The sequence below is a fragment of the Schistocerca gregaria genome, chromosome 3 (assembly GCF_023897955.1).
Source record: "Schistocerca gregaria isolate iqSchGreg1 chromosome 3, iqSchGreg1.2, whole genome shotgun sequence".
Taxonomy (NCBI): domain Eukaryota; kingdom Metazoa; phylum Arthropoda; class Insecta; order Orthoptera; family Acrididae; genus Schistocerca; species Schistocerca gregaria.
Genome location: NC_064922.1, coordinates 915,234,525 through 915,260,459, shown reverse-complemented (window position 1 = coordinate 915,260,459; position 25,935 = coordinate 915,234,525). Strand labels below are relative to the sequence as shown.

General features: G+C 44.8%; 1 protein-coding gene across 1 annotated transcript in view; it reads right to left on the bottom strand.

Moving 5' to 3' along the window:
* The window catches only part of LOC126355479 (probable serine/threonine-protein kinase nek3), a 36,265-nt gene extending 12,614 nt beyond the window's left edge, over window positions 1–23,651 (bottom strand). The window contains exons 1-2 of the mRNA XM_050005795.1: window positions 23,546–23,651; window positions 3,505–4,809 (exon numbers count right to left, since the gene is read on the bottom strand). Coding sequence (XP_049861752.1) covers window positions 3,505–4,809; window positions 23,546–23,560 — 1,320 coding nt within the window. The 5' untranslated portion in view covers window positions 23,561–23,651. The remainder of the gene's footprint in view (window positions 1–3,504; window positions 4,810–23,545) is intronic.
* Between the last annotated feature and the right edge of the window lie 2,284 nt (window positions 23,652–25,935).

The following is a 25,935-nucleotide window of genomic DNA, read 5'->3' as shown; positions in this document are numbered from 1 at the left end:
AGCTTGTTTTCGTCATTCTTCTCTATATTCACATTTCCATTGCTTCCAGTCTCTCTTTATCTGCCTTTCCCAGAATCCACGCTTCATATCCGTATGTTAAGACACTCCAGACAAAAGTTTTGGCAAACTTTTTCCTACTTTCTAGGCTTATATGATTGTCTGTTAGTAAATTCCTTTGCCAAGGCTGTTCTTCACTCTATATATCTATGATACATTTATTGTCGTCAGTGACTGCTCTAGAAAATCAGCTTCCAGTTTAATATTAACATTACCATCTTCTTTTGTCTTCCCTACTACCATAGTTTTTGTTTTCTTCTTGTTTATTTATTTAGAACCTCAACATCTTCATAAACCAAACTAAACAGAAGAGGGAACTCTAGAAGAGTAATGAAAATGGGGTTTAAATACGACCTAATGACGAACACTTTAATGCAAAAACAATTGGAATTAAGAACAATCTAAGATATTACCTGTCAATGACCCTGTCTGAAAGTCTGTATACTTCAGAACCTCCGACATTACTACAAAAAAGAATACTGAAGAGACAGATAAGAAGAATCATAGGTTTCTTAAAAAAATCAGTGTCTAAGAAGGAACTACCCTTTGTCATAGCCAATCATATCTGTGGTTTTCCACTTCACTTCTCGCTGATCCTCAGACACGCTTCGTCTGTCCTACTGTCCGTTACTTACTTTATGTATGAAGCCACGGCCCTCTACGTTACTTTTACACTCCTGGAAATTGAAATAAGAACACCGTGAATTCATTGTCCCAGGAAGGGGAAACTTTATTGACACATTCCTGGGGTCAGATACATCACATGATCACAATGACAGAACCACAGGCACATAGACACAGGCAACAGAGCATGCACAATGTCGGCACTAGTACAGTGTATATCCACCTTTCGCAGCAATGCAGGCTGCTATTCTCCCATGGAGACGATCGTAGAGATGCTGGATTAGTCCTGTGGAACGGCTTGCCATGCCATTTCCACCTGGCGCCTCAGTTGGACCAGCGTTCGTGCTGGACGTGCAGACCGCGTGAGACGACGCTTCATCCAGTCCCAAACATGCTCAATGGGGGACAGATCCGGAGACCTTGGTGGCCAGGGTAGTTGACTTACACCTTCTAGAGCACGTTGGGTGGCACGGGATACATGCGGACGTGCATTGTCCTGTTGGAACAGCAAGTTCCCTTGCCGGTCTAGAAATGGTAGAACGATGGGTTCGATGACGGTTTGGATGTACCGTGCACTATTCAGTGTCCCCTCGACGATCACCAGAGGTGTACGGCCAGTGTAGGAGATCGCTCCCCACACCATGATGCCGGGTGTTGGCCCTGTGTGCCTCGGTCGTATGCAGTCCTGATTGTGGCGCTCACCTGCACGGCGCCTAACACGCATACGACCATCATTGGCACCAAGGCAGAAGCGACTCTCATCGCTGAAGACGACACTTCTCCATTCGTCCCTCCATTCACGCCTGTCGCGACACCACTGGAGGCGGGCTGCACGATGTTGGGGCGTGAGCGGAAGACGGCCTAACGGTGTGCGGGACCGTAGCCCAGCTTGATGGAGACGGTTGCGAATGGTCCTCGCCGATACCCCAGGAGCAACAGTGTCCCTAATTTGCTGGGAAGTGGCGGTGCGGTCCCCTACGGCACTGCGTAGGAACCTATGGTCTTGGCGTGCATCCGTGCGTCGCTGCGGTCCGGTCCCAGGTCGACGGGCACGTGCACCTTCCGCCGACCACTGGCGACAACATCGATGTACTGTGGAGACCTCACGCCCCGCGTGTTGAGCAATTCGGCGGTACGTCCACCCGGCCTCCCGCATGCCCACTATACGCCCTCGCTCAAAGTCCGTCAACTGCACATACGGTTCACGTCCACGCTGTCGCGGCATGCTACCAGTGTTAAAGACTGCGATGGAGCTCCGTATGCCACGGCAAACTGGCTGACACTGACGGCGGCGGTGCACAAATGCTGCGCAGCTAGCGCCATTCGACGGCCAACACCGCGGTTCCTGGTGTGTCCGCTGTGCCGTGCATGTGATCATTGCTTGTACAGCCCTCTCGCAGTGTCCGGAGCAAGTATGGTGGGTCTGACACACCGGTGTCAATGTGTTCTTTTTTCCATTTCCAGGAGTGTATGTGTTCATTTGCATCGGTAGTCTCCAATTAAGATAATTTCTTGAAAGACCGTGTGTGTAAATTCCTGACTGCTGTAAACAAAACTGACAGCTGGTCCACAATAACAAATTGAGAAAAATGAAAGCAATCTAGTTTATCGAAATGAGTCTGTAGCTTGAATAAATTGCTTGATATTCCCGTTTACCATGGTCTATGTGTATTTAAAATTTTGGCAGTCCTCAATACTTAAGCAGATAGCAATGTACAAACGTAAACGGAATACATGAGGAAGCAAAGGACGAAACAACAGCAGCTCAGAAACTAAAACTGCGTTAACATGCAGGTGCTTTTAATCGTTTCCCATAATTGCACTTTATAAATCAATTTGTTATTGATAGGAACGATAGTACGGGGTGATTCAGAAAGAGAGAACAGATTTCAGTTGTTTGTTACAGGCAGACAATTAAAGAATGAAACACATTGCGCACGTTACTGCACAGAGGAAGGATCCAAGTTTTATGTACCCACAAACACTAAACCACAGCCAAGCAACAGCGCAGCTATGACAAAACTTTGAACCTTTCTCTATCCAGCGACATGCGCAGTGTCTTTCTATCTTTTATACTTTGTCTGTAACAAACAACTGAAATCTGTTCTTTTGTTTCTGAGTCACCCGGTATATTATGTTCCACTTTAAAGAAATTCTGTTAAATAGATCTAAGTAAATACGTTACAATCCATCAATTTATACAGCATCTGCGAACAAAGACTGTCATTTAAAGTGAGGGAAAGAACGAGTTATGAAGAAGTAGCAAACGATACAACTAACCAAGCAGATAAATTTTCTACTCTTGGTCGTTCGTATGCATACAGAATTAGAATGCTGCTGAAGAAAGTAAAATAATACGGTAGCTACGATATCAGTTTTTGAAGCGCTTGAAAATTTCGTAATGATGAAGTACAATAATAGCACGTCGTCATATATAGCGACTTCTAAGAGAGAAAGATGTCTTTGAAATGTTAAGTATGTTATCAAATCAAATGGTTCAAATGGCTCTGAGCACTATGGGACTTAACACCTGTGGTCATCAGTCCCCTAGAACTTAGAACTACTTAAACCTAACTAAGGACATCACACACATCCATGCCCGAGGCTGGATTCGAACCTGCGACCGTAGCAGTCAGGCGGTTCCAGACTGAAGTTCCTAGAACCGCACGGCCACACCGGCCGGCTAAGTATGTTATTGCTTGACTAATTAAGATCACAAGTTAACTTCTTTCACTATTTTAGACAATAGATTATGCATGTATTCTCTGCAGAAGACAAAGCAATTACCATTTGACTGTGGTAGGTGAGAGGTTAGTGCAATACCTGACTGATGTCATCCAGTGATGGCTGTTGTGGAAAAATGGCGAAATTCGAGGGTCCGCCAACGAGGACAGGACCTTGAGCCGTGTTGACGACATTTCCAAGTGGCACAGTATTGCTATACAGGAGTACGCTGGCACTATTGACTAGAACACTGTTGGAGCGGCTAGTTACTGGAGCTACTGAAGTGGGAATGTTTGCAGTAACGCTGTGAGGAGGGTTCTTCATAAGGAAAGCAATATTTTTCAGAGGACAAGTTTTGGGGCTACTGCTGGGGAAACCAAATGAGACAGTGTTAATGGGAATATGGCTTTGAGGATTGCCTGTAACACTGTTGATTGGAAGACTGTGAAAAAATTGAACTTGGCTACTAGTGGAGGGCAAAATCGAAAATGGGTTTTTAGAGAAGAATTTGGGACTGACAGTTTTGCCGAGGAATACGCTGAAGGGATTACTTACAAGAAAATCAATATTGCCGTTGTTGGTCGGAAAATTATTAGAGCCGCTTTTCAAAGGTAAACCAGCAGTGCTAGGAGGATTTGAAATGGGGCTACTGACAGGAAAGAAAACAAGGGTACTATGAGTGGGGAAACTGTTGGGAGTGAAAGCGTTTGGGGGATCTGGACTGACGTTAACAGACTGACTTTTGGGCTGGCTGCTGGAATGGACAGCACCGCTGTTGACAGTTAAGCTGGCAGGAGAACTACCAGTCGAACGTTTGTTAGGACCATCATCCATCGAAGCTACCTCAGTAAGAATATTGTAAAGGGAACTGCCAAAGGCTCCTTCAGGTGAGGTATCAGTCTGGAAATCAGTTATTGGACTGCTGACAATAGTGGTACTGGCAGGTGAAGCAGAAATGGGACTGTCAGCAGGAAGGCCAACATGAGGGCTGTCTATTCGTACTTTAAAAGTAGTCGAAGCATCTGCAGTGTTAGTAGTTGGTGAGACTTGAGATCGACCTGGAGGATCAGGTAGAGGCAACACGGTTCCAAACGGAAGACCGATGTGGGGATTGTCAACAAACCGAGTGCTGGTAGAGTCATTGCTACTGTCACTGATGGGAGAACTGTTAGGCAGTATGGGGTTGGTGAGTCTAGGCGTTTCGAAAGTGCCTCGTACAGGGTTATGGAGACTTCTGGTGATTCTAACTGTGTTCTTGCCATCAACATTTGCCTCTTGGTTGGGATTGTTGATTGTCTTCGCTGTTGGCGCCTTTGAGGATGCAACGTCTGGGATGGTCGATTGTACAGCCTCCAGCGATCCAGGCCTGGCCACTGCAGCTGCGATCACTGCGCTCAGGAGCACCTGCACAAGAACAGGTCACTACATTACTCTCCACCCAACATGATGTGCATGACATGTAAACTAAAGTGGCGAATAAAAATTTCTACCTAGTCCATAATTCGAACTCAGGTCTCCTGCTCTCATTTTTTTCTCTGACCACTTTTTTTTGTTTATTTATTTAGTTATTTGTTTGAAAAATTAGAAGCTAATACGAACTTTGTTTACAAACAACACACCAAATCAGCATAACATCAGAAAAAGCGTTGGGGAAAACTGCCTGTTCCTGTTAAGGATATAGGAGGTAGGGATGGCGGGATATAAATAGGTGGAGGTCACCTGTGGCTCAATGGCAGGGGTTCACACCTCGTGGCCTCACGGTCGCGCTCTCGCTTCCAGAGCAGGGGGTCCCGGGTTCGATTCCTAGTGGGGTCAGGAATTTTCACCAGCCACATGATGACTGGGTGTTTGTGTTGGCCTCATCATTTAATCATCATTCATGTAAGCGGCGAGATTGGACAGAGCAAAGGTTGCGTATTTGTACAGGCGCTGCTAACCACACAGCTGAGCACCCCACAAACCAAACATCATCATCACCATCACCATCATCATCAATGGCAGGGCAAGGGCATGGAGTGGGCCTTGCCACAGCGTCGCGGACGACAAAGCACAGTTCCTAGAAAAGGGTTGAGGTGTGGTTGTTGGTTCTAGCGATGTCATACACAATTGGAGCCCGTGCCAACCATACAATATTCATAACGGCCTGGAAAGAGGAGATTGATCTCCTCTGAGTAAAATCGAGGTCTGTCCCTTCTATGACAAGAGGAAGACAGCGAATACATATTTGCAAGTACATGACGTCTTCAACTGATATGTCCTCACGAACATACGTGGCTGCTCCGCGTCCAAAGACGCCACGAGGAGAGGGGTAAGAGACGTAACTGGCCACATCCGGCAGGTTGGCACGTCTTGAAGCAACGGGACGTTATTATCTGAAGCCCAAATCATTTTGGAGTTTCACCTGGGTACTAACGTTGCTGATATTAATTGTAGCCACTCGACATATCTGATGCTGCGGACCGCAGCAGGGAGGAATTCTACCGGTAAGCAACAAAATGTCGGCAGTAGGTAGCACCGCTTGCAGGGTGTGCCACAGACACCTGCGCGGGTTCCGGTGCTTGCTCGACATTGTCACTCCATGCCGATGTCGTCGGCACCTCAGAAGTGTCCATACGATCCAACGCAAACACTGCGTATGGCGACGGTAGAACAGCCGAGCCGCAGGTGGGGCGGAGTTTTTCCAGACTGTTGGTTTGCGCAGGCTTCGCACTGCTGGTCCGCCTGCGAAAGTAACATTGTGATCCTCTTCGAGGGTAAATTAAAGTCACCACCAACTATTATCGTATGAGTCGGCTACGTGTTTGACATCAAACTCAAGTTTTCTTTGAACCTTTCAGCAACTGCGTCATCTGAACTGGGAGGTCGGTAAAAGGATCCAATTTTTATTTTATTCCGGTTGCCAACAATGACCTCTGCCCATACTAACTCACAGGAAGGATCTACTTCAATTTCGCGACAAGTTAAACTACTTCTGACAGCAACAACACGCCACCGCCAACCGTGTTTAGCCTACCTTTTCGGAACACCGTTAGGTACTTAGCAAAAATTTCGGCTGAGCTTATATCCGGCTTTAGCCCGCTTTCAGTGCCTGTAACGATTTGAGCATCAGTGCTTTCTGTTAGCGCTTGGATCTCTGGTACTTTCCCAACACAGCTAAGACAGTTTACAACTGCTACACCAATGGCTCCTGTATCTGTGTTCTTCTTGTGTTCAGCCAGCACCACTTGTGACTGTAGCCCATCTTGTGTTTTCCCGAGACCCTCTAATCTAAAAAAAACCGCCCAGTCCACGCCAGTAGGAAGATATCACGCGCATTTTCGTATATGCGATATAAATCGAAGCAATAGACATAACCTTCCGTCCACGAACACTGTAGAATTCCAAGTTGGCCGCTATCTAGCACCTGGTAGTAAGAACCGTTTCCATATTTTTTTCGACGTTCAGTTCTTCGTGACACTTCTTCCAAAATGTTCAAATGTCTGTCAATTCCTAAGGGACCAAACTGCTGAGGTCAACAGTCCCTAGACTCACACACTACTTTAGACTGACTTACGCTACGAACAACACACACCCATGCCCGAGGGAGAACTCGAACATCCGGCGGGAGGGGCCGTGACGCCTCTAACCACGCGACCGCTTCGCGCGGTGACGCATCTTTAGTTACGCAGATATACAATATCTACGACAGTACGTACATAAAATAGTTGCAGACATGTGTTCATAGAAATACACGTTCTCGACTCTCGCAGAAAAGAAACAGGCTGTTGAGGCACTGGCATGTAGGGTGAAAATGAGAAGATGTAAAACATTCATGATTCTTCAGTATCTGCGCAAATTTTATGTGCCATTGTCTTTCAGTGTCAAAATACATTAAATTTCATGAAACGGAAAAAGGAAACTTTAACTTAAACGGTAGTTCTTGCCTTGTAAGAGATACGAATGGTATTGAAACTAAACTAAGATTTTTAACTCTATTTCGCGAAAGGAAAGGGGAGTGTCATAGGACTGTTGCTATTCACAATATACATAAATGACCTGGTGGATGACATCGGAAGTTCACTGAGGCTTTTTGCAAATGATGCTGTGGTGTATCGAGAGGTTGCAACAATGGAAAATTGTACTGAAATGCAGGAGGATCTGCAGCGAATTGACGCATGGTGCACGGAATGGCAATTGAATCTCAAAGTAGACAAATGTAATGTGATGCGAATACATAGAAAGATAGCTCCCTTATCATTTAGCTACAAAATAGCAGGTCAGCAACTGGAAGCAATTATTTCCGTAAATTATCTGGGAGTACGCATTAGGAGTGATTTAAAATGGAATGATCATATAAAGTTGATCGTCGGTAAAGCAGATGCCAGACTGAGATTCATTGGAAGAATCCTAAGGAAATGCAATCCGACAACAAAGGAAGTAGGTTACAGTACGCTTGTTCGCCCACTGCTTGAATACTGCTCAGCAGTGTGGGATCCGCACCAGATAGGGTTGATAGAAGAGATAGAGAAGATCCAACGGAGAGCAGCGCGCTTCGTTACAGGATCATTTAGTAATCGCGAAAGCGTTACGGAGATGACAGATAAACTCCAGTGGAAGACTCTGCAGGAGAGACGCTCAGTAGCTCAGTACGGGCTTTTGTTAAAGCTCCGAGAACATACCTTCACCGAAGAGGGAAGCAGTATATTGCTCCCTCCTACGTATATCTCGCGAAGAGACCATGAGGATAAAATCAGAGAGATTAGAGCCCACACAGAAGCATACCGACAATCCTTCTTTTCACGTACAATACGAGACTGGAATAGAAGGGAGAACCGATAGAGATACTCAGGGTACCCTCCGCCACACACCGTCAGGTGGCTTGCGGAGTATGGATGTAGATGTAGATGTAGATTCTCGTAGTTCGACTTCTTGATTTATATTTGATCAATCACACTCTTTTCTTTTTTTTTAAATCAAACTCTCAATGATTCAAACTTTTTCGGAGTTCACTTGAAATTCTAGCCAACTGTGCATACCCCTCTGAGGCCCCATCCCAGATCATCGTACTGTTACTGTCACTGGTTTCATATTGTATCCCTTCTGCATGGCATATCGTCAGTAATATATTACAGTGTTATTGCAGTAAGGAGGAGCATGTAAGACTTCCATTCACCACACTCGTACCTTCTGAAAAGGTTTCAGTTGTATGTCCTCCGTCGCCTGTATAATTTCTCCTTCTACCTATGTACAGTAGCATTTCTTTCTCGCTGTGTCATTTGAAACTCCCTCCCTACTGTTTTTTCTACTTAAAGTGTGTAGATAAACTTTCCATTCAAGACCATCTTTCGCTATCAGGCGTCCATTTTAAATTTTATGTGTTTTGCACATAATTCTCACTGTCTCAGTAACTAAAAGTTTCTTTAGTATTAGTACGCTCCTTATACGATTACTGTGTTACTACTGACTAAATTAAATTGTCATCTCGAGGTTATTATTATTAAATATTCAAATACTACGCCGGTCATAGTGGCCGTGCGGTTCTAGGCTCTACAGTCTAGAACGGAGAGACCGCTCCGATCGCAGGTTCGAATCCTGCCTCGGGCATGGATGTGTGTGATATCCTTAGGTTAGTTAGGTTTAATTAGTTCTAAGTTCTAGGCGACTGATGACCTCAGAAGTTAAGTCGCATAGTGCTCAGAGCCATTGAACCATTTTTTTTCAAATACTCCAAGATATTTTTTATACAAAGTCTTGCTGGAAAGAAATGCCAGAGAATTATTGTATGTGAAACCTCTTAAAGTTTCCCAGATAAAAAATTTTATTTAAGTTCCACATCCTTATTTTTCATGTTTACACATTTCTCAACATATTTACCCGTGCGACAAAGAAATTTCTACCAGTGCCAGGCCAGTTTGTCGATACTATCACTGTAGAACGTTTGATTCTGTTGACGGAGTCACAGCCCCATTTGTGCTTACAATGCTTCATCACTGTCAAAAAAATTGCTCTGAACACTATGGGACTTACTTTTTAGGTCATCAGTCCCATGGAACTTAGAACTACTTAAACCTAACTAACCTAAGGACATCACTCACATCCATGCCCGAGGCAGGATTCGAACCTGCGACCGTAGCGGTCGCGCGGTTCCAGGCTATAGCGCCTAGAACCGCTCGGCCACACCAGTCGGCTTTATCACTGTCGAAGTGAAGTCCTCGAGAGTGTTCTTCAAGTTTTGGAAACAGGTGACAGTCGCATGGGACAAAGTCGGGAGTGTACGGAGGATGATCGATGACAGTGGACGCAAAGCTTCGGATTGTTTGCAGCGCTCGTGTGCGTTGTGCAGTTGTCATGCTGAAGGGGGGTGCTCCGTGCATGGACGAACTCTTCGAATTCGAAACTCAGTTACTGCACTCTGTGTTTTACGCACCGACACAGTACGTTACACATCGCCGTATTACTCGCTACAATTCGGAGCCCTCTAACGGAGAGTGCAGCTTACTTCAGTGGTTCGATGAACCCTCTGCCAAGCACTTAAATGTGAATTGCAGAGTAGTCATGTAGATGTACATGTAGATGTAGATGTAGATGTAGAAGCGACTCATACGTGTGAAATGTAATACCTCAACCGATATTGAGAACAAAATAAAAGATGCGAAGGCATTACTTTTCAGCATGGCCTCGTAACTTCCACAGACCCGTAAATCTATGTTTAAAGTGTCACTTTTCGTGTAATGAGTCAGTTCTATTCATGTATTTTCAGCTACTTTTGCTGAAGTTTGCTATACTCAAATACGTGTTCTAAGTGCCTCCTTTACCAATGATATCTTCTGTTTGCTGTACAAGACATATTTAATAAATCAGTTTTAGCCACTTATCTACGTACATTTCAATTAGATACTTCAAATTGGCCTTTAAGTCACACAAAGTTATATTCCGTATGAAACTTCTTGGTGTTATTTTTACTGGCGTTTTTCGCACTCTCAGCCCATTATACAGGCTGTTTGAAAAAGGACTTAACAACTTTGAAAATTCATATAAATTAATTTATAATACCTACAAAGGTGATTGTAGTGACAATTTGTAGGAATATACATCAAGTTTTGACTCGCGTACATCGCTAGTGCCGAATCACACCGTAAGGAGCGCTAGCGGCAGTTGCGTTAACGATGGCTGCCTTTGCTGTGTGTGTGAATTGCCAAGGGAGAAAACTGCTGACGTCATCGGTCCCCATACTTACACACTACTTAAAATAACTTATGCTAAGAACAACACACACAATCATCCATGCCCGAGGAGGGAGGACTCGAACCTCCGTCGGGAGGGGCCGCGCAGTCCGCGAAATAGAACCTCAAACCGCGTGTCCACGCCGTCGGCTGCCTTTCGCGGACCCGTGCGTGGTAGCTATGTGTTTTGGTTTGAAGAATCGAAGTTCAGACAAATAACTGTAATATTTAGGGTAGTGACAATCCACATCGGACATTGCAGTAGGTTCATGATAATTTTGTGCATTGAGTAAAAACAAAATGTATGGCTTGTGTTTTTTTTTCGTGAGAGATCCACAACAACGGAGTATTGTACCTGGCTACGTTACAACTATTTGTGATACCATAGATCGACGAGAATGACAAAGAACAGAAATGTTTCATTTATGCAAGATGTTGCACCACCCCCCTACTTGGCTGCCGTCCGGGATTTTCTCAGTGACCGCTTTCCAGATCAATGAATTGGTCTTGATGAGCCAATTGCTTGGCTCTATGTTGCCCAGAACTGACACCACTCTATTTTCGTCTTATGGGGATTCATCTAGGATATAGTGTTTGTACCTCCTGTGCCAGGTGCTCTACCTGAACTTAGAATAAGAATTTACATCTCCACTGAGCAATTTACACTTGCATTGTTACAGCGAGTTTGGGAAGAAATTGGCTTCCGATGGGACGTGTGCAGGATAACCAACAGAAGAAGCATACAACATCCCTAGTTTAAGGTAAAAAAAAACTTGACGTATTTCCCTACAAAATAACACTAAACCCAGCTCTGTATCTTCTTTCAGTAATTTTACATGAATTTTTAAAGTTCTAAAGTCCTTTTTAGAACACCCTGTGTAAGACGTTTATTTTAAGTTTTTAAGAAACTTGCTAATTTATTCACAACACATGTTGTTGTTGTTGTGGTCTTCCGTCCAGAGACTGGTTTGATGCAGCTCTCAATGCTACTCTATCCTGTGAAAGCTTCTTCATCCCCCAGTACTTACTGCAACCTACATCCTTCTGAATCTGCTTAGTGTATTCATCTCTTGGTCTCCCTCTACCATTTTTACCCTCCACGCTGCCCTCCAATGCTAAATTTGTGATCCCTTGATGCCTCAGAACATGTCCTACTAACCGGTTCCTCGTTTTTGTCAAGTTGTGCCACATACTCCTCTTTTCCCCAACTCTATTCAATACTTCATCATTAGTTATGTGATCTACCCATCTAATCTTCAGCGTTCTTCTGTAGCACCACATTTCGATAGCTTCTATTCTCTTCTTGTCCAAACTAGTTGTCGTCCATTTTTCACTTCCATACAAGGCTACACTCCATACAAATACTTTGAGAAACAACTTCCTGACACTTAAATCTATGCTCGATGTTAACAAATTTCTCTTCTGCAGAAACGATTTCCTTGCCATTGTCAGTCTACATTTTATATCCTCTCTACTTCGACCATCATCAGTTATTTTACTCCCTAAATAGCAAAACTCCTTTACTACTTTAAGTGTCTCATTTCCTAATCTAATTCTCTCTGCATCACCCGATTTAATTTGACTGCATTCCATTATCCTCGTTTTGCTTTTGTTGATGTTCATCTTATATCCTCGTTTCAAGACACTGTCCATTCCGTTCAACTGCTCTTCCAAGTCCTTTGCCGTCTCTGACACAATTACAATGTCATCGGCGAACCTCAAAGTTTTTATTTGTTCTCCATGAATTTTAATACCTACTCCGAATTTTTCTTTTGTTTCCTTTACTGCTTGTTCAATATACAGATTGAATAACATCGGGGAGAGGCTACAGCCCTGTCTCACTCCCTTTCCAACCACTGCTTCCCTTTCATGTCCCTCGACTCTTATAACTGCCATGTGGTTTCTGTACAAAACGTAAATAGCCTTTCGCTCCCTGTATTTTACCCCTGCCACCTTCAGTATTTGAAAGAGAGTATTCCAGTTAACATTGTCAAAAGCTTTCTCTAAGTCTACAAATGCTAGAAACGTAGGTTTGCCTTTTCTTAATCTTTCTTCTAAGATGAGTCGTAAGGTTAGTATTGCCTCACGTGTTCCAACATTTCTACGGAATCCAAACTGATCTTCCCCGAGGTCCGCTTATACCAGTTTTTCCATTCCTCTGTAATGAATTCGCGTTAGTATTTTGCAGTTCTGAATTATTAATCTGATAGTCCCGTAATTTTCACATCTGCTTTCTTTGGGATTGGAATTATTATATTCTTCCTGAAATCTGAGGGTATTTCGCCTGTCTCATACATCTTACTCACCAGATGGTAGAGTTTTGTCATGACTGGCTCTCCCAAGGCCGTCAGTAGTTCTAATGGAATGTTGTCTACTCCGAGGGCCTTGTTTCGACACAGGTCTTTCAGTGCCCGGTCAAACTCTTCACGCAGTACCTTATCGCCCATTTCGTCCTCCTCTACATCCTCTTCCATTTCCATAATATTGTCCTCAAGTACATCGCCCTTGTATAAACCTTCTATATACTCCTTCCACCTTTCCGCCTTCCCTTCTTTGCTTAGAACTGGGTTTCCGCCTGAGCTCTTGATATTCATACAAGTGGTTCTCTTCCCTCCAAAGGTCTCTTTAATTTTCCTGTAGGCAGTATCTATCTTACCCCTAGTGAGATAAGACTCTACATCATTACATTTGTCCTCTAGCTATCAATGCTTAGCCATTTTGCACGTCCTGTCGATCTCATTTTTGAGACGTTTGTATTCCTTTTTGCCTGCTTCGTTTACTGCGTTTTTATATTTTCTCCTTTCATCAATTAAATTCGGTATTTCTTATGTTATCCAAGGATTTCTATTAGCCCTCGTCTTTTTACCTACTTGATCGTCTGTGGCCTTCACTACTTCATATCTCAAAGCTACCCATTCTTCTTCTACTGTATTTCTTTCCCCCATTCCTGTCAATTGTTCCCTTATGCTCTCCCTGAAACACTCTACAACCTCTGGTTCTACCAGTCTATCCAGGTCCCATCTCCTTAATTTAGCACCTTTTTGTAGTTTCTTCAGTTTTAATTTACAGTTCAGAGTCCACATCTGCCCCTGGAAATGTCTTACAATTTAAAACTTGATTCCTAAATCTCTGTCTTACCATTATGTAATCTATCTGATACCTTTTAGTATCTCCAGGATTCTTCCATGTATATAACCTTCTTTTATGATTCTTGAACCAAGTATTAGCTATGATTAAGTTATGCTCTGTGCTAAATTCTACCAGACGGCTTCCTCTATCATTTCTTCCCCCCAATTCATATTTACCTACTATGTTTCTTTCTCTCCCTGTTCCTACTGACGAATTTCAGTCACCCATGACTATTAAATTTTCGTCTCCCTTCACTACCTGAATAATTTCTTTTATCTCAACATACATTTCATCAATTTATTCATCATCTGCAGAGCTAGTTGTCATATAAAGTTGTACTACTGTAGTAGGTGTGGGCTTCGTATCTATCTTGTCCACAATAGTGCGTTCACTATGCTGTTTGTAGTAGCTTACCCGCATTCCAATTTTCCTATTCATTATTAAACCTACTCTTGCATTGCCCCTATTTGATTTTGTGTTTGTAACCCTGCAGTGACCTGACCAAAAGTCTTGTTCCTCGTGCCACCAAAATTCAGTAATTCCCACTATATCTAAATTTAACCTATCCATTTCCGTTTTTAAATTTTCTAACCTACCTGCCCGATTAAGGGATCTGACATTCCACGCCCCGAACCGTTGGACGCCAGTTTTCTTTCTCCTGATAACGACGTCCTCTTGAGTAGTCCCCGCCCGGAGTTCTGAATGGGGGACAATTTTACCTCCGGAATATTTTACCCAAGAGGACGCCATCATCATTTAATCATACAGTAAAGCTGCATGCCCTCGGGAAAAATTACGGCTGTAGTTTCCCCTTGCTTTCAGCCGTTCGCAGTACCAGCACAGCAAGGCCGTTTTGGCTAATTTTACAAGGCCAGATCAGTCAATCATCCAGATTGTTGCTCCTGCAACTACTCAAAAGGCTGCTGCCCCTCTTCAGGAACCACACGTTTGTCTGGCCTCTCAACAGATATCCCTCTGCTGTGGTTGCACCTACGGTACGGCCATCTGTATCGCTGTGGCACGCAAGCCTCCCCACCAACGGCAAGGTCCATGGTTCATGGGGAAGGTCACAGCTGATAATGTAACAGAAAAGAGTGAAACATCTCTCTGCCTGTATACTGTGTCTGGAGAACTACGTCTACAGTGTCCTGATAGTTATACACTCCTGGAAATTGAAATAAGAACACCGTGAATTCATTGTCCCAGGAAGGGGAAACTTTATTGACACATTCCTGGGGTCAGATACATCACATGATCATACTGCCAGAACCACAGGCACATAGACACAGGCAACAGAGCATGCACAATGTCGGCACTAGTACAGTGTATATCCACCTTTCGCAGCAATGCAGGCTGCTATTCTCCCATGGAGACGATCGTAGAGATGCTGGGTGTAGTCCTGTGGAACGGCTTGCCATGCCATTTCCACCTGGCGCCAGTTGGACCAGCGTTCGTGCTGGACGTGCAGACCGCGTAAGACGACGCTTCATCCAGTCCCAAACATGCTCAATGGGGGACAGATCCGGAGATCTTGCTGGCCAGGGTAGTTGACTTACACCTTCTAGAGCACGTTGGGTGGCACGGGATACATGCGGACGTGCATTGTCCTGTTGGAACAGCAAGTTCCCTTGCCGGTCTAGGAATGGTAGAACGACGGGTTCGATGACGGTTTGGATGTACCGTGCACTATTCAGTGTTCCCCCGACGATCACTAGAGGTGTACGGCCAGTGTAGGAGATCGCTCCCCACACCATGATGCCGGGTGTTGGCCCTGTGTGCCTCGGTCGTATGCAGTTTTGATTGTGGCGCTCACCTGCATGGCGCCAAACACGCATACGACCATCATTGGCACCAAGGCAGAAGCGACTCTCATCGCTGAAGACGACACGTCTCCATTCGTCCCTCCATTCACGCCTGACGTGACACCACTGGAGGCGGGCTGCACGATGTTGGGGCGTGAGCGGAAGACGGCCTAACGGTGTGCGGGACCGTAGCCCAGCTTCATGGAGACGGTTGCGAATGGTCCTCGCCGATACCCCAGGAGCAACAGTGTCCCTAATTTGCTGGGAAGTGGCGGTGCGGTCCCCTACGGCACTGCGTAGGATCCTACGGTCTTGGCATGCATCCGTGCGTCGCTGCTGTCCGGTCCCAGGTCGACGGGCACGTGCACCTTCCGCCGACCACTGGCGACAACATCGATGTACTGTGGAGACCTCACGCCCCACGTGTTGAGCAATTCGGCGGTACGTCCACCCGGCCTCCCGCATGCCCACTATACGCCCTCGCTCTAAGTCCGTCAACTGCACATACGGTTCACGTCCACGCTGTCGCGGCCTGCTACCAGTGTTAAAGACTGCGATGGAGCTCCTTATGCCACGGCAAACTGGCTGACACTGACGGCGGCGGTGCACAAATGCTGCGCAGCTAGCGCCATTCGACGGACAACACCACGGTTCCTGGTGTGTCCGCTGTGCCGTGCGTGTGATCATTGCTTGTACAGCCCTCTCGCAGTGTCCGGAGCAAGTATGGTAGGTCTGACACACCGGTGTCAATGTGTTCTTTTTTCCATTTCCAGGAGTGTACATATATGACCACCATCACCGTACTTGCAGTTGGTTGTTGCTGAACACGATGTCAGAGTAAGTCACAGTTCCTTTTATGTTACAGTTATCACAGAAGTGGCCAAATATCTTTTGTATGTAAATGAATCTATGTATGATTTACTATCTACGACAACGACTCCTTAAGGAGGATCTTCTGGATTTCACCAGAGGTTCTATAAGAAACGTTGGACCCATTATCCTGTATTTCAATTTAAGTATATTTTTCTGCACATAAAACAACTTTAGAGGACTGATAAACGGTTAAATTATTTGAGGATAAAATGAAAATTCTACCCACCTAGAGGCACTTGTTTTTCTTTGTCAGCCCCTTTCACTTTAGTCTACTTAAATAGACTATTTCCAGTGATAGGTTTCATCTGTGAGCCGTTATTCCGGTTGCCTTTCTACGGTAATCGAAACCCCTTCATGGGACTCTAGACGATGTGCCATCACAATCCGCCGAGGAAAGTAGGGCACTGCACGGGAAGTAGGAAGGATTTCTAAGCATACATGTAGCTGAATAATAGACTTAGTATCTCGATGAAGGCAAGACTTCTTACACACGTTTATCATTCAGCTGTCTGCTCCTGGTAGTTGAGTGGTCACCGCGACGGAATGTCGTACCTAATGGTCCGGTTTCAGTTCCCTGCTGCGTCGGAGACTTTCTCCTCTCATGGACTGGCTGTAGTGTTGTCCTTATCATCATGATTTCATCCCCACAGACAAGCAAGTCACCGAAATCGCGTCAACTTGAAAGACTTGCACCAAGCGAACTGTCTACACGACGGGAGGCCCTAGCCACACAGCATTTCCATATCATTCAGTTGGTCCAGGCGAGTTTCCATTCCATGATTAATGTGATTTTAAGAGAAGTAATAAAATGAGCTCTAACGTGGAAAGGTAGCTTTTCCGGACACATGACCACATAACATATTTTCTTTCTTTGTGTGTGAGGAATGCTTCCTGAAAGTTTGGCCGTACCTTTTTGTAACACACTGTATACATCGTAGATTTTTGAAGCCTAAGAAGGTTTCTCGAACCATACAGTTTCATCTGATTAAAGCACCTGTGCCTGGGTTTCAGACAGTTTCCTCCGTTTCGTTCGATGCTGCGATGCTATTCCAATACAGGTGGGTAGCCTGGGCAGTGCTGTTCGAGTTAGGGCGAATACCAAATGGGCTGATGCGTGAGTGGTAATTTGTATTGAGGAGTAAGGAGTGCTAGGGTAGTCCGCGCTGACGTGCACACCCATTCCGCCAGGATGGTGTAGTGGTTAGCGCATCTGCCTTTCCACCGCGTCCTGGTTATGTGGTGATGATGTTGGACGGCACAGGGGTGAATCCGTGATCAAATTTTCTTCGTATCCCATGCATTAGTCTGGCTGGCTTTGGAAACCGAGCAGTGCGGACGCCCGCTGTTCCTCCGCCTGCGACGCGCTCAGCCTGCCTTGTTTACTTTGTGGATTTAGTCTCTGCTTGCTTGTGAGCAGGAACATCGCCAACCGCTTCAGGAAAGCAACACTCCGATTCACCTTTAACAATGAATATATGCAACAGAACGCTTTATTCGTATGAGGCGACGATACCACCATCTGATATATTGGGGATACGCCTTTCCATATGTAGTAGTGTCGTAAAAAATGAAATGAGCGTGTGGCATCGAGGGTCAGTTGGCCCTATCCGGGTAAGTTCGTCCGCCAAGTGCAAGTCTTATTTCAGCCGTCGCCACATTGGCAACTTGTGCGACGGTGATGAGGTTGAAATGATGATGAGGACAACACAACACCCAGTCCATCAGCGGAAAAAATCTACAACTAGGCCGGGGATCGAACTCAGACCGGCTTGCATGGGAGGCGAGCACGTTACCACCCAGCTAAGCAGTCGGACGTTATTTTAAAGTCGTATATGTCGTCGACCATAAGGGCACGTGACAGGGTCTTGAAATCTGCTGAACATGGGCTGGGGTTGATTTCGGGGAGGACACCAAACTGCGAGGTCATCGGTCTCATCGAATTAGGGAAGCATGCGGAAGGACGTCGGCCGTGCCCTTTCAAAGGCAACATCCCGGCATTCGCCTGAAACGATTTAGGGAAGTCACGGAGAACCTAAATCCGGATGGTCGGACGCGGGATTGAAAAGTCGTCCTCTCGAATACAAGTCCAGTGTGCTAACCACTGCGCCACCTCGCTCGGTTGCTGAACATGGCCTACGGTTTTGTCATTCTGATGGAAACGTTGGCGAGGTCGCGGTGGCATATATGGGGTTGGGCATACGTACCATAAGCGTCTTTGAGCTGCCTTTCCAGCTGCCCTCGGAAGAGTGGCCTTCCAGCCCTATGGCGTTATTCACGATCACACGACAGAACGCTGGATGCAGTTCACTCCCTGTTTTAAAGTGGTGTGTCACATCGCTGTTGACCTTCGTAGTCGTATACGTCCTATTTAAACAACAATGGGTGTCCCGTGACCGTTATATACGACAGTCAACCCAAGGCGTGCTCTGCGTGTTGCAAGGAGTCATCTCCGTTCCGAATGACTGCTGCGGCGCATCTCTCAACCGTTGCCAGTTGAGACGCCCAGCGAGACTCCACCAACGGTACTGCGGACCACCTGTGCGGCGGTCTGCACATCGCCACCCACCCATCGACGACCAACATAGCCGCCATCTCACAAGTGACCCGCCCATCTGTGGTGTCTGACGGAACGGACTCGCCTCCATCCCTCCCTCCTACAACCACATCGATTCTCGCCGACGACTTTCCGGGCGCTTCGATGGAACTTTCAACAGTCGGCGTTCCTACGACGTCTGTTGTGCCAGAACGTCATGACTCCCTTCCGTCTTCCAATAACGAAGGTCGGGTGCGCAAGCAGCGGTCTCCAAAGAAGTACCAGCGGCGACACCTTACGCCCTCTGACCTGGATGCCTCGTCTCATATCTGTGGTTCAGTGACCGATCGACCTGATGACGCCTCGGTGGTTTCGATAATAGTTGGTGGTGACTTTAATTTTCCCTCGATATGTTGGCAAAAATTCAAGTCTAATTACCGAGGTTTGTATAAAATATCATCCGAAATTGTGCTAAATGCCTTCTCTGAATGTTATTTCGAGCAGTTAGTTCATGAGCCCACGCGAATAGTAAACAGTTGTGGAAACTCACTTGACCTCTTAGCAACAAATAATCCTGAGTTAATAACCAGCATCAAAACCGATATAAGGATTATTGAAATCCCAAAATCCTCGAAAAATAAGCAGTTAAAAATTCACTTGACGCCTTCCTGAGAAACAATCTCCACTCATTACAAATTAATAATATAAGTGTAGACCAGATGTGGCTTAAATTCAAAGAAATAGTATCGGTAGCAATTTGAGGTTTATACCAAATAAACGACGGAGCTGATTCTCCTTGGTACACAAAACGGGTTAGAACACTGTTGCAGAAACAACGAAACAAACATGCCAAATTTAAACACACGCAAAATCTCCAAGATTGGCGATTCTTTACAGAAGCTCGAAATTAGCGCGGAGAAGCCTATAACAATTTCCACCATGAAACTTTGTCTTGAAACCTGGCAGAAAATCCAAAGAGATTCTGGTCGTATGTGAAGTATGTTAGCGGCAAGAAACAATCAATGTCTTCTCTGCGCGATAACAATGGAGATACTATCGAAGACAGTGGTGACAAAGCAGAGTTATTAAACACAGCCTCGCGAAATGCCTTCACAAAAGAAGACGAAGTGAATATTCCAGAATTCGAATAGAGAACAGCTGCCAATATGAGTAACGTAGAATATCCTCGGAGCAGTGAAGCAAGTTAATTCACTTAATAAAAGCAAGTCTTCTGGTCCAGAAAGTATACCAATTTGTTCCTTTCGGAGTATGGTGATGCATTAGCTCAATACTTAACAGTCATATGCAATCGTTCGCTCGAAGAAAGATCCATGCCCAATGACTGGGAAGTTGTAAAATATTCAAGAAAGATAGTAGGAGTAGGCTAATCCACTACATTACAGGCCCATACCGTTTACGTCGTTATGCAACACGATGCTAGAACATGTATTATGAATTACCTCGAAGGAAACAGTCCATTGCCACACAGTCAACATGGGTTTAGAAAACATCGTTCCTGTGAAACACAACTAATTCTTTATTCACATGAAGTGGTAAGTGCTATTGACAAGGGATTTCAGATCGATTCAGTATTCCTGGATTTCCGGAAGGTTTTTGACACTGTACCACACAAGCGGCTCGTAGTAAAATTGAGTGCTTATGGAATATCGTCTAAGTTATGTGACGGGATTTGCGATAGAGAGGTCACAGTTGGTAGTAATTGACGGAAAGTCATCGAGTAAAACAAAAGTGATTTCAGGCGTTCCCCAAGGTAGCGTTATAGGCCCTTTGCTGTTCCTTATCTATATAAACAATTTGAGAGACTACGTGAGCAGCCGTCTTCGGTTGTTTGCAAATTACGCTGTCGTTAATCGACTAATAAAGTCATCATGAGACCAAAACAAACTGCAAAACGATTTAGAAAAGAAGTCTGAATGGTGTGAAAAGTGGCAGTTGAACCTAAGTAACGAAAAGTGTGAGGTCATCCACATGAGTACTAAAATGAACTCGTTAAACTTCGGTTACACGATAAATCAGTCTAATCTAAAACCCGTAAATTCAATTAAATACCTAGAGGGTGTTTCAAAAATGACCGGTATATTTGAAACGGCAATACAAACTAAACGAACAGCGATAGAAATACACCGTTTGTTCCAATATGCTTGGGACAACAGTACATTTTCAGGCAGACAAAATTTCGAAATTACAGTAGTTACAATTGTCAACAACAGATGGCGCTGCGGTCTGGGAAACTCTATAGTACGATGTTTTCCACATATCCACCATGCGTAGCAATAATATGGCGTAGTCTCTGAATGAAATTACCCGAAACCTTTGACAACGTGTCTGGCGGAATGGCTTCACATGCAGATGAGATGTACTGCTTCAGCTGTTCAATTGTTTCTGGATTCTGGCGGTATACCTGGTCTTTCAAGTGTCCCCACAGAAAGAGGTCACAGGTGTTGATGTCTGGCGAATAGGGAGGCCAATCCACGCCGCCTCCTGTATGTTTCGGATAGCCCAAAGCAATCACACGATCATCGAAACATTCATTCAGGAAATTAAAGACGTCGGCCGTGCGATGTGGCAGGGCACCATCTTGCATAAACCACGATATGTTCGCAGTGTCGTCTAAGGCAGTTTGTACCGCCACAAATTCACGAAGAATGTCCAGATAGCTTGATGCAGTAATCGTTTCGGATCTGAAAAATGGGCCAATGATTCCTTTGGAAGAAATGGCGGCCCAGACCAGTACTTTTTGAGGATGCAGGGACGATGGGACTGCAACATGGGGCTTTTCGGTTCGCCATATGCGCCAGTTCTGTTTATTGACGAAGCCGTCCAGGTAAAAATAAGCTTCGTCAGTAAACCAAATGCTACCCACATGCATATCGCCGTCATCAATCCTGTGCACTGTATCGTTAGCGAATGTCTCTCGTGCAGCAATGGTAGCGGCGCTGAGGGGTTGCCGCGTTTGAATTTTGTATGGATAGAGGTGTTAACTCTGGCGAATGAGACGATACGTGGACGTTGGACAGCAGCTGCAACACGGCGAACGGAAACCCGAGGCCGCTGTTGGATCACCTACTGCACTAGCTGCGCGTTGCCCTCTGTGGTTGCCGTACGCGGTCGCCCTACCTTTAGAACACGTTCATCCGTCACGTTCCCAGACCGTTGAAATTTTTCAAACAGATCCTTTACTGTATCGCTTTTCGGTCCTTTGGTTACATTAAACCTCCGTCGAAAACTTCGTCTTGTTGCAACAACACTGTGTTCTAGGCGGTGGAATTCCAACACCAGAAAAATCCTCTGTTCTAAGGAATAAACCATGTTGTCCACAGCACACTTGCACGTTGTGAATAGCACACGCTTACAGCAGAAAGACGACGTACAGACTGCGTTGTCTTCTATATCTTTCACATCACTTGCAGCGCCATCTGTTGTTGAAAATTGTAACTACTGTCATTTCGAAAGTTTGTCCGCCTGAAAATGTACTGTTGTCCCAAGCATATTGCAACAAACGGTGTATTTCTATCGCTGCTCGTTTAGTTTTTATTGCCGTTTCAAATATACCGGTCATTTTTGAAACACCCTGTAGGTATTACAATTACGAACAACTTAAATTGGAAAGAACACAGAAAATGAAATGGGGAAGGTTAACCAGAGACTGCGTTTTATTGGCATGACACTCAGAAAATGTAACAGACGTGCTAAGGAGACTGCCTACACGACGCTTGTCCGTCCTCTTTGAGAATACTCTTGTGCGGTGTGGGATCCTTACCAGGTGCCGGCCCATGTGACCGAGCGGATCTAGGCGTTTCAGTCTGGAATCGAGAGACCGCTACGGTCGCAGGTTCGAATCCTGCCTCGGGCATGGATATGTGTGATATCCTAAGGTTAGTTAGGTTTAAGTAGTTCTAAGTTCTAGGGGACTGATGACCTCAGATGTTAAGTCCCATAGTGCTCAGAGCCATTTGAACCATTTTTTAACCTTACCAGGTAGGACTGACTGAGTGCATCGAAAAAGTTCAAAGAAAGGCAGCACGTTTTGTATTATCGCGAAATGTGGGAGAGAGTGTCACAGAAATGATACTGGGTTTGGGATGGACATCATTAAAAGAAAGGCGTTTTTCGTTGCGACGGAATCTTCTCACGAAATTCCGATCACCTACTTACTGTCTCCGCCGATTGCGAAAATATTTTGTTGACACCGTCTTGCATAGGGATGAACGATCACAAAGATAAAATAGGAAAATCAGCGCTCGTACGGACAGATATAGGTGTTCGTTCTTTCCGCGCGCTATACGAGATTGGAATAATAGAGAATTGTGAAGGTGGTTCGATGAACCCTCTGCCAGGCACTTAAACGTGATTCGCAGAGTATCCATGTAGATGTAGATACTGTTGAGGTGTTTTCAAGAGACCACGTAACTTTTCCGATTTATCGAGACGGTTCAATTCATCGAGGTTCGAATTAGCGAGAGTCGACCTTAATGAGAGGCGAGCTGACCCGAGAAAGCTGACACCGCCGGTGGGCGGCGGAAACAATGGAAGAGCTGAGTGGCGACTCCTGGCGACCTACCGCACCCGCGGCTACTCACCAGTGGCGCCTTCATGGCTGTCCGGGGCTGTGGTCGCGGTCGAACTGCTTGCCGCTCCCGGTGTCTGTTTCGTCCCTCGCGCCGCACCGCGTCCGCCGAGAGGGAAGTGAGGGCTTAAATAGACGCGCATCCGCCAATCGCCCCTCCCCGTCGCAAGCGACTCCGTGCCGTGCCATCACACACGGCAACTGCAGTGCCATCTACCCGAAGTAGTCGAGGACAAGTACGTAGACACATCCTATTCAGGGCTGTATTGTATCTCCCATCTCATCTTCACAGACTCCCTCTTCTCTTACTATTATAATGTCATTATGGTTGTTCCCTTTATACAGATCTTCCACCATTCATCTTTCTCTTCTTCGCTTAATGCTGATTTGCTTTCAGAGCTCTTGATTTAAAACAGCTGCTTCTCTTTTCGCAAAAGTTATTTTTATGTTCCTATAGGCAGCATCTATCTTTCTCCTAATTACACGTACTTCTAAAGTGATACATTTATTCTTTATCCCTTCCTGATAAGCCGTTTTGAATTTGTGCCAGTTTCGTCTGTATTCCCTTTCGTCTGTTTCATTTACTTTTCGATATTTTCTCCTTCCACTTAAATTTAGTACGTCCAGTGTTACCCTACTTTTTCTCTCAAAGATACCCATTTTCCTCATAATGCCTTTCTTTCCTCTGTTTCAGTCCAATTTTGCTTAATGTTCCCTTTTAAATTCTCAATGCTTTCTGATTCCTTCCATTTATCCAGGCCGCACTGCAGTGTTGATAATCGCCGGCTATCAGTGATCAAACAGACAAAATATCTTTGACTACAAGGCTCAGCAATGTATCACTTGAATTTCACCAACCTGATGTAGTGAAAATGGTTGTTGGATGAGTGATGACTGAAAAGTTATTGCTAGTCAACTGTTTTCTCTCCATGTGAGTTAGTGTATTTGCGTGTGTGTTCACATGTGAGTACAGAGGCTATTAATGGGCTGAAATTCCATGCAATGTATTCTCAGCTAATGGAAGTTGTTTGCTTCGGAAACCTGTTGTTACAGCAGCAGTACAATCCTCTGGTATCGTAAACCAATGTCCTGTTTGGACGATGTCTTTGTAGACCGCATGCATGCCGAACCTGTGTGTCTCTCCGGTGAAGACAGCAAATTACGTAACGATCCCCAGCTATGATGAGGAGATAGTGTGTGAGAACTTACGATCGTTAGTGATAGCCGGATGGGCTAAATTTAACCATACTTTTGATGATTTTGAATAAGAACCGCAAGACCATGGGTAATGAAGAAAAATTTCAATGAACCTTAAAGGGTCGTCATAAATCGATCGAAGTTTCCAATTCTATTTTACTTTAAATTACGAGCCATTACGCCCAAGTGAATACTAACTACTAAAAACTGGCTTTGTTAGGCAAATAAATATATTTATAAATAATATTACGCGAAATCACTCAGGCACAGAAGTCTGCTGTCCGTACCCTCTGAAACGACGTAATACAAGGTTAATAACTCTGAAAATACTTTAGTGTTAGTTGTAATCTTACACCCCTTAACCAACTACTTAGAAATTATATGGCCATGAAATTCTATACTACGTGTGTTGTTTGGTAACATCAACAAGTATTGCACGTCCTTGGAATTTTACAAGGGAGTTTATAAACCGGAAGCCGAGACAGCAGGCAAGAGCTTCACAAACATGTTTAAATACGCGGTCCTTGTATATAGTGGCCTCAAGGTTCTTTCACATTCAAGGGTACATAACATCGTATCACTAAGCTGTCCATAAAACCTTTATACTGCAAGCTGCGACAAAGTATTACTACATACTCCAATATCTCGTATCTCCGGCTTTAATGGAACGTTAAACCCCAATTTTTCCTCTAATAGTTCTTAGCTTCACTGATTGACGCCGAAGGAATAGCAAGGGTACGTTTTTCCCTTCTCTCACTGCAATTATTCATAGACTCGTTTTCAAATAGTGCAGTATATGATCTAAGGTCATGGCTTGTAGAAAATAAACTAACGTTAAATAGCAGTAAGACTCAGTTTGTACAGTTTCTAACAGAAAATTCATTAAAACCTGAAGTTCTAATTTCACCGAACGGGAATATGATTAGTGAAACTGAACAGTTCAGATTTCTAGGTGTTCAGATAGATAGTAAGCTGTCTTGGAAAGCCCACGTTCAGGATCTTGTTCAAAGACTTAATAGTGCCAGTTTTGCTATTCTAAAGGTATCAGAAGTGAGTAATCGTTTGAGACGAAAATTAGTTTACTTGGCTTATTTTCATTCGCTTATGTCGAATAGTATTGTATTTTGGAGTAACTCTACCCATTACAAGACGATATTTTTGGCTCAGAAACTGGCGGTTCGTGGAATAAGTGGTGTAAGTTCACGA